Here is a 9915-nt window from a genome sequence, read left to right as displayed (position 1 = left end):
CTCTTTCCCCTAAATGTTTCACAATTATTCATGCACAACTCCAATTTCCTTACTTTTGTTTTATGAGCATAAGGTCCAAAGAAAAAAAGCACTTCGGATTACTGATGAATGAATACTGATATGCACTGAACACAGCAAAACAGAAAGCAGTCTTCAAATGACATGTATTATAAACAATCAAAAGGCTGCGTATGACAGAATTGTCTTTCTTCTGAGATCATGAAAAACAGCAGTCTTATCTTGAATAAATGAGTTCCTAAAAATCTCAATCAAGACTGCAACCGACTTCATGGTTCTGTCAGGCAAGATGACAAATTCCCTGCCTCCAGTTCACCTTATGTACAGTGTATATTCAAATATGATTAACTCTAACAGAGTTTGTTTTTTTGTTTGTTTGTTCTTTTTAAACAATTGTATCCCAGTTTCTGACCCTGGAGGTCCTTTGGGAAACAACTGTATCATACCAGCAAATAATACTCAGTGCACTTTGGGAGCATTCACAAGACTCGCCTATAACTCTAAATGAAAACTGTACATTAAGCTCTTCAGTGAAGAGCATTCTTCATCCAAGGTGTTAAAGCTGAAGTCCAATATCCCTCTTTTTTCTCTGAAATAAGGCTGCAAGATTAAATTATTTGTTGACTGAAAATTGACAGTGAAGCTGTGGAAACAGAAAGCATCTTATGTATTAAACAGTACAATAAATTACAAGGAAAAATATACGGCAATATAAAAAAAAAAAAAGAATTTTGGATGTCCAACTTTTCACATGGGACCTAAACAAGCACAGCATTTCCAGAAAGTCTGAGGCATGAGACATTACCCACTTTGCAAAACATGGTCCTTGCATCAGTTTCAATCCTGTGAAAATATTTCACTGCTAGCAGTAGAACAACAAATGTTTTTTCTCCTGCTTTACATCACCCTATTTTTCAATTTGATAGCTAATTCTTTTTAGTAATGTCATACTATATTATATCCCACACATACTGGAACACCTGATTTTGGTTACATACATACTCTTTAATTCACAAAGCAGTGTATGCCTGTAGTATGACCATACTTCACCTTGGTAGAAAAAGATTAGTAATGTTCCTATAGTTCCAGAAAGCAGGTTTTCAGGCCTTTTTTCCTCCTGCTTAGCACTTACATGTTACTCTACATGAGGCTACACTTCTATCTTCCAATAATATTCTTTTTTTCCAGATGGCCAAATTTCTAATGATGCTGGCCTTGCCAGTAAGCTCACAACTATTAGCTAGAATTGGAGCTAACTTGTTACAGCATAAATAAGTATTTAACCCTTAGAGGGGAGTAGGGGTGGAGATAAGGAAGGGAAAGCAGCCCAAACTGTCAAACTAGGCAACAAGTCTCCAGTTAAACAAACAACTCAGAAATAATTTAAATATATGAAAGTATTTTACAAAATAGCAATGGTTTTAAGTGTCCAGCACAGCAACAGGCAAGAATGAAATGAAGACATTTCCCACTGAGATCAAAAGAGAGTGAGTCACCCAAACATTTAAAAATCTGTTTGTGACTCTCATGCTTGCTGCACAAGTTCTAATAACAACCTGAGTTACTGGTAACCTTTAAAAGAAAAGGAAAAGACAACTTGGGAAAGGTATTTCATCCATTAATAACTGATCTTGACAAAGTGAGCTTTAACACAGCAAACATTACTAATACGAGATAACAATTTAGCATCTTTAAAATGCTTACTGTGCTAGAAGCCTATTTTACGTTTTTCTAGGGAATATTCCACAACTGCAATGCAATTATGTAAATATGAACCATCCCTCCAACAGCAATCTCAATGTTAAGATGTACTGTAATTAAGACTTAAAAAGTTTAAAAGAAAACTTAGTTAAAGCTTAAGTTCACACTAAGTCAATTATTTCCCAACTGGTGCATTCCTCATTCCATATCAGCTACTTGCCAAGTATGTTATGCTCTTCAAATTTATGAAGTTGTTCATTTGAAGATCATTCAGTCTGCCAGGAGTTGCAATAACAATGTCCACACCTTTGGTAACCACATCTATCTGCCCTTTTCGGTCCCCACCACCATATATGCAAATACTGAAAAATAAAATGTTTTACAGAAACAGCGTGTTAAGGGTCAATTAAAGTAAATCTTTTTCAAATAAATGCTACCATGTTGCCTCATTTTAAAAAGTATCATCTGGTATTAATACTGTATTATATGCAGATGATATACTGTAAATGTGACTGCCAAATATAGAGTAATAATGGACTTAACACTGAACACTGAATGATACTCCCTCAACAGTTCAGCAATAGCTTTCTTCTGAAACTGCAGTGAACGTAATCATGCAAGGAAGACAGCTATTAAGCTATGTTTGGGATTGTTCTGAAAATATTCATACCAAAACCAGATAAACATATGAAGGAATGCATGATTTTCTGAACAGTACCATCAAAAGTCAGATGTTCTGCTACTAAAACAATCAGCATACTCAATAAGGTATCAGGCTTACACACAAACTTAACATGCTCTGTAAAAATCCTTAGTATTTTTGGGACGGAAGCAGAACACATGTTTCAGTATTTGATGACTACAAGACTAACTCTGAATGCTATGCAAAGTTACCAGAGTGCCCTAAAAGTAAGTTTTGGGGTACAGTAATGTCCGTTTAATAGCTTAAATGAAGACCTACGCACTCAGCAGATTTGCAGATGAAACCACATCAGGGGAGCAACTGACACAATAGGGGGCTAGGCTGTTACTCAGGAGGACCACAAAAAGCTAGAGAAATGGGCTGACAGGAATCCCATGAAGTTTAACAAAAGCAAAGGTGAGGACGGAATTACCCCATGGCTGAGGGCCAACATGCTAGAACACGGCTCTGAAGAAAAGACTCGGGTGGGCAAGAAACTGGACATTATTCAACACTGTAACCCCACTGAAAAGAAAGCCAGCTGTGTACTACAGAGAAGGTAGCCAGCAGGTTGAGAGAACTCATTATTCCCCTTTATTCAGAACTTGTGAGACCACACCTCCAGTACAATATCAAGTTTTTTTTACCCCTCAGCTCTATTACAAGACAGACATATCCACATTGGAACAAGTCCAGCAAGCAGCTACCAAGATGGTCAAGAGGATGGAGTGCACGATGGGAGAAGCTGTCAAGCAGGCTTGTTCAGCCTGAAGAGAAGGCTTAGGGAGATCTTATTACTGTCTACAGCTACCTAACAGCAAGATTCTGAGAAGACACAGCTAGAATCTTCTCAACTGTCCACAAGAAGCAATAGACAAAGCTAAAATACAGAGAATTCCAACTACATAAGAAATAGATTTTCACCATGACAGTAGTCAAAACAGGCATTCTAAAAACTGGGAAAATACAAACTCTGCATTTACTACCTTCCCCTCCCCTCTTAGCAAATGCAATTATTTTGGTTGGTGAATTAAGCCACAAGTGGTATGAAAAAAAATTACTTATTAAAAATTAAAAAATTTAACTAATTAAAAAAATTAACAAGCAAGCGAAAAGTAAAATTACCTTTTAATTCCTTTGTATGTGTACTTTGAACACTCTGCCTCTACTTGAAGTGCCAGTTCTCGAGTAGGAGCAAGGACTAACATTCCTGGCCCCCCACGCTGATCTTTGGATCTGCAATAAAGCATCTTTAGAATGTAGGTATATAAGGCCAAAGTCCACCACATCTGACATAGAATACTTTTATACTGTTCTAGACTTTCTCAGTATACTGCTACTAACAGAATGTATGGTGACAAGTTTGGTACTTATTCCACCAGGTTTGGTTTTTTTTTTTTGGTCCCCCTCCCCCCCCCATTTATGATTTATTATCTTCTTTACTAGAAAACTATCACATGGGAGTTGGCGGGGCAGGGAGTGGGGAAGTATCCACAGCTAAACAAAGTCAGACATGTGAGCAGTCCTTACATAGGTTGTGAAGTCAAGTGAATGAATCCAGGCATTAAGTACGCTAATGTCTTCCCGGTACCAGTCTGTGCTATACCAATAAGATCAATTCCTTGGAGTATGATCGGCCATGCCTGGGACTAACATAAAACAACAAATACTTAAATGTACTTTTCTCTTAACCTTCAGTTAAGGAGTCATTAAAATTGAAGAAGTACCTGAATTGGTGTAGGATTTTGAAAACCAACTTTTCTTATATTAGCCATAATATCAGGATAATGTTCAAATATATCTTCAAATTTACAAACAGGATTGGGAATGCAGCGCTTTTCACCTTCTTTTAAGTCATCACAAATTATATTATTATTTTCTTTCCTGTGTAGAATTAAAGAAGTGCAATTGCTTTAAAGTCTCATTATCTGAAAAAGTAGAGTTAACACGAAAGACTGCCTTTCTGACTTTTTTTTTTTTTTTTAAAAAAGTCCTTGGAACAATGAAGAACAAGTTCAGGCTCTTGAATGAGACGTATGACTATTCTTCTAACTTTTAAGAAAGCCTCACTACAGAAACACTTCCCCTGGAGGCATCAATTAGAATTCTTTCTTACGAATTACTAATTTGAAGTTATATATGGATATTAACATGAACTGCAGTCCTCCAATTATGCTCTATTGCATTTTTCTATTGCATTTCATTGCAAATTAAATAACTGTGACAAGTTTTTAAATCTAAAGACAACCTAGAACTCATAAGAATGGATAGGACTTCTTTGTCAGAACCCTATACTCTGACAAAAGCCTTCCCAAATATTTTCAGAGCAGCTGCCTGGATGCTCCAGAAAACACAAATAGAACAGTTTAGAAAAAAAAGAATAATGTCAGTAAGACAAGCTCCCAAAACAACCCCAATAACCCAACCCCAAACAAACCCCCCAAAAAACAACCAAACAAAACCCAAAACACAACAACGCACATAAAAAGCTACAATAAAACTGAGGTTCTGAGGCTCTGCATAATTAAGAGGTATTAATATGCAGAAGTAGTTTATCTTCATTTCAGTCCTGTACTCTTCTGAAGATTCCCGCAAAGATAAAGTCAACTCTTGTCAGGCCACCCCTGGAATACTGTGTCCAGTTTTGGTCCCCACTATGCAAAAAGGTGTGGACAGGCTGGAAAGGGTCCAGAGAAGGGCCGCCAAGATGATCAAAGGACTGGGAAGCCTGGAAACGCTGAGAGAACTGAGTTTGTTAAGCCTTGAGAAAAGAAGACTTAGGGGAGACCTTATCACTATGTCCCAGTATTTAAAGGGTGGCTACAAAGATGACAGAGACTCCCTTTTTACAAGAAGTCATGTGGAAAAGACACGGGGTAATGGGTAAAAGTTTCTCCTGGGGAGATTCCAATCAGACACAAGAGGAAAATTTTTCACTATGAGAACAATAAGCCATTGGAATCATTGGAATCAGTCATCTCCCCAGGGAAGTGGTGGAGCCCCAACTAGAGACTTTTAAGATTCAGCTGGACAGGCTGCTGGGCCATCTTGTCTAGACTGCTTTTACCAAGAAAGGTTGGACCAGATGACACTTGAGGTCCCTTCCAACCTGGTAATCTATGATTCCATTCAGCAAATAGTTTTACTTCAAGCAGGGTATGGGCTAGGAAAGGAATGGGTAATTCAACCTCCTAATGTATACAGAAATATTTTTTTCAATTAGTCTTTTTTCCTTAAAGCAAACAGATTAGATCAAGAAGGAAAAACATTCCTTTATCACTCAAGTGCTACTCCTCAATGCAGGTTCTGAACCTACAGAACAATGTTTTGTTGCCCTTGACTAGCTCTGACAATAACACGTACATATACTTTAAGAAAACAGGTGTCAATTCCATGCTTCGCTCACTCTGGCAAGGTTTCTCTGGTGGGCATGCATGAGCAAAAACAGACACCATGCAAAAAGAAAAGTAATAAACCGTAACATTTCAAGAATGTTCACCATCTTCACTAGAACTACTGAAAAGGGTTGAAACTACTACCAGGGCCTGAGCAGAATCACTTGAAATAAATGATCTGCTTTTCTTGCAAAGCAATGCTGTAGACTGCTGGATCAGAATGAATGGATACAGTTAACTGAGGCATGTACTCACTAGGATGCACTTGTACAGGCAAGATATAGAGACAAACAGGAAAACAACAGTAATAGAAGTTAAAATCTGTTTTGATTATGGTATTTGACTAAAATATAGGGGGGGGAAATGGCAGCCAAGACATATTCAACACCTGAATAATCATATTTGGTAAGACCTAGAAAATGTGAACATGCTGTCTCATGAAATGCATAGAAACAGCCAAAAGCCACTGAACTGTCTTGATTTTTCTCCCTTATGAAAGTCAACAACATCAAACACTTTTAGGAGAAGCAGTTAATCCCTAAAGTTAGTTTTCCAAGCAACTAATAATACTTTCTCTGCTAGTTATTGTTTATAATTCCTAAGAAGATCTAAGTTATTACAAGACCCTAACATCAATGCTTCTGTCTCAGTATTTCACCTCCCACTTTCTGGGCTTTCTATCTTAACAGTTATTTTTGCCAAGCAGATGATTCCCTATAGAAATGATCTTACCGCCACTGTTCCACTTCTTCTTGTGACATAGATGCAGTCCTTGACGATTCTTTATAGAAATTTTTTTCAATTGGAGGTAAGTCTTAAACAATCAGAAAAAGTAAACTTGAGTCAGGAGGAAATGCTACAGCTCCAGGGTAAGTCTACTAAAGCTTAAGATGGAAATCCCAAACCCCAGACTTTGCCTTGTACTAGGAAACTAGCCAAAACTGGTGGAAGACTATTGTTGTTCATGTAAAAGATGAAGGCTGAGACAAACACTTAAGTATCTGCCAAGAAGAACCACTTCTCCACATGTCAAGTTCTAAAGTAATTTCTACTAACATATGTAGTATAGTATTTAACAATTCTCAGATTTTTGCTGCCGTCACATACAAAACAACAGTATTTTCAAAGGGTGAAGTCAAAATACCAATTGAGTAGTAAGTTTAAGGCTTCACACAGCAGCTAGTGTCCTCCACGATCATGCTGAGAAATGCTGACATGGTCACTTCGCTGCAGATACTTAACTAATTTGAACGCTGAAAGATTCAGTCATTGCAAAGCAAAAATTAAAAGCGTCTAAGCATTCAATAGATTTATCATATGAAGACAAGTACCATACAATCAAAATTTTAAAACTAACCTGCCCACTTCATAGCTTCGTATTTAGCTTTGTTTTCTCGAAGAGAGGCCCAGTTAATCACTGATTTCTTTGGGTTATTTTCAGGCTTGGTAGCATCCAAGGTTTCTCCTGCGGAGTTAATACAAAAATACTGCTGTTTGATAGAATCCATCTGGAGGGTGAGGGGGAACCCCCTCTCAAAACAACTGATTTTCTTTTCCTGTTATAAGGCCTCTTACGTGATTTTGAATAGACATGAAGCATTTAAATGGAAAATTCCTTCCTAGGCCTCAGTCTGAAACATCAGTAAAACCTGTACAAACCCAGTTCAACATCTTTAGCTAAGTAGCTACAGGAAAGTAATGACAGGTTCCGAAATGTTGCTCCTCCAGCTGTAAATAAGGTTTGTTGTGCTGCAGGCTTTTGAAAAACTTGTGAACCCAGCAGATCATATGTAGACAGAAAGCTTTATTTGTAAACAGCTGAAGGAACAAGGTCTACTTCTAAAGCATCCAACATCACCATAATAAAGTCTCAGTGTAGCTACACTCTACACCCCTTTTTTTTTTTTGATGAGGTTAAACACTTCCTAGGAAAGAAAGGTTTTACAATGAAGATACAAGTTGGAATACAATGATGTATTAGTAGAAAACCAGGAAACATGGGGAAAACAGGGTCACATACACTAAGGAAGTGTTAACTATCTCTAGCTTCTTGAAACATACTCGTCCACCTTCTGGGGCACTTCTTAATTCAAAACTCACAATTACTCCATTCCTTATTCTAACGCTGAAACACAACTCTCAGATCCTCATCAGTCCCTCAGACCAACAACTATGGATGTTGTATGTGCTCCCAACAACTTTTTGCACAAGCAAACAAGACAAATACAAGTAACATAAGCAGCATCTCAACATACAATCATTACTTACATATCCATGTAACAGACAAAATTAAAACAATAAAGCCTAGTAAAGTGAGGCATGATGTGCAACACCAAATCTTAAATGCTAACTTCCTGTGAACGTAGTAAGAAGTCAACATCACCCATGCTCTCATCAGTATGTTTGCTTTATAGACTACATTTATAAAAGCTTATTGAATTTTAATACTGCACAGATACTACATTAAAACAAACTAAAACCAGTACTTGTATTTTGGAGGAATCAGACTGATAATGCAAGAAACCAAGTGGTATAACATCCTGCATTCATTAAAATTGTTGAAAACACATAGGAACAATTTTTCACAGAAGTCTGGCAGTTTGAAGTGGGGAAGCCGTTTACAGCTGAGAAAGGAGGATGTCTAGATATTTCAGTTTTAAGGAGGTATGCTGTTGTCCAAGAACAAGGTGAAAGTTAATTAACTTTACTAAAATACTAATAATATAGAAACACTCCAGCAAACTACCAAATAATATGGTAGAGAATTGGAAAGGCAATCCACAGCCTTTTTAAAAAAAAAAAACCACAAAACAACAAAATACATTCCTTACCTTTCTCGTTACCACCTCTAATGTAGTTTTGCCCAGATCTTGCAACAGCATCGTCAATCAACATCTTGGCTTTGTTTTGCACTGCAACGCTGCCAAAAATCTTCACTTCAGCTCCATAGGTTCCCTTAATAACCTATGTTCATAAAACCTTACTGAGTTTTTTTTACTACAAAGACAAATATTATACAAGAATATATACTGAACACAAGTCTTTGATTTTTTCCTGAATTTGAACTTCTCTGGAAAAGGCATTTTAATTCCCTTTCTAAAAGAATGGGAAATAAATGCATACTTAAGGGGAAATAAAAAATAAATCAGTAAGCCTTCCCTATTTTCACATGCCAGTCAAGTCACAACCTAAATTCCATTTACTTTTCAACAATTCTTGTAAAGGAATAGAATTATTATAGCTAGTGCAACACTCTTCAACTTGCTGCAGTAATTCTGGTTTACATGGAAGCAAAACCAAGTACATTCCCAGTAGAGTCTGGGCCTAGATGACCCATAGCACATGGTACCTTTATCCTGGAACCTGAAGAATCCTCAAGCTCTCTTATTTTAGTTCCACCCCGACCTGTTATAAAGATACACTGCATATATTACATAGATTTACACCAAAATCTGTCAAAAACTATATATTGTAAGTATTTTGGTTGTGATCAAACCAAAGACCTTTATATGAGTGCACGCATCCATAAATGAACTTGTGACACCAAACTGCTGGAAAAGGCAGGTTGCTTTTTTGTCAATTAGCCAAAACACAAATGGGGGGCAGGGGGAAGGCCATGTCATTTGAAGAGATGGAGCAGCAAAACCGGCTCAAGAGAGAGCCACCCTTCCTCCATGTGACTAGAGAGGGGATTCAGCCCACTTAACAGACTGCTGGCCATAGAAAACTGACATCAACCCAACCAGCTGACGGAGGAAAAGCTCAGCTCGCCTGGCAAGTGGGCAAGCTCCGCGCTTCACCCAGTACCCTGCACAAGCATCCTGCCCTGCCCAGGTGTGAAAGATGTAAGACAATTACAAGGGGTTGGGGCTGCTCCATGGCCAGGGAGGTGGAAGGCAGCAATGCACGTCCTCAGGGCGCAGAGGAAGGTGCTGGGGCCCATAGGATCTCCATGGCTGGGTCCCGGTCTCTTCCCCACCTGCTTACCTCAGCGGGCCAAGCACCCTGAGGGTGGGGGTGTGGCAGTTATTACCTATGAGGGCGCCGACCAGGGCGCTATCAAGGTGGAAGCAGAGGGGGGCTGCAGCATCCCATGCTTGGTCGGTGGTGGCTCGGGGC

General features: G+C 38.3%; 1 protein-coding gene across 1 annotated transcript in view; it reads right to left on the bottom strand.

Moving 5' to 3' along the window:
• The window catches only part of DDX43 (DEAD (Asp-Glu-Ala-Asp) box polypeptide 43), a gene marked incomplete at its 5' end in the record, with an annotated part of 19155 nt that extends 9247 nt beyond the window's left edge, over positions 1-9908 (bottom strand). Inside the window, 9 exons of the mRNA XM_010291798.1 lie at positions 1940-2081; positions 3527-3637; positions 3932-4050; positions 4129-4285; positions 6529-6610; positions 7154-7261; positions 8643-8760; positions 9146-9201; positions 9830-9908. Of these exons, the coding sequence (XP_010290100.1) occupies positions 1940-2081; positions 3527-3637; positions 3932-4050; positions 4129-4285; positions 6529-6610; positions 7154-7261; positions 8643-8760; positions 9146-9201; positions 9830-9908 (972 nt within the window). The remainder of the gene's footprint in view (positions 1-1939; positions 2082-3526; positions 3638-3931; positions 4051-4128; positions 4286-6528; positions 6611-7153; positions 7262-8642; positions 8761-9145; positions 9202-9829) is intronic.
• Positions 9909-9915: the final 7 nt, after the last annotated feature.

Source organism: Phaethon lepturus, unplaced genomic scaffold (genome assembly GCF_000687285.1).
Source record: "Phaethon lepturus isolate BGI_N335 unplaced genomic scaffold, ASM68728v1 scaffold19037, whole genome shotgun sequence".
In the NCBI taxonomy this organism is placed as follows: domain Eukaryota; kingdom Metazoa; phylum Chordata; class Aves; order Phaethontiformes; family Phaethontidae; genus Phaethon; species Phaethon lepturus.
The sequence above is the reverse complement of the archived record's forward strand: the minus strand, read 5'-3'. Positions and strand labels throughout refer to the sequence as shown.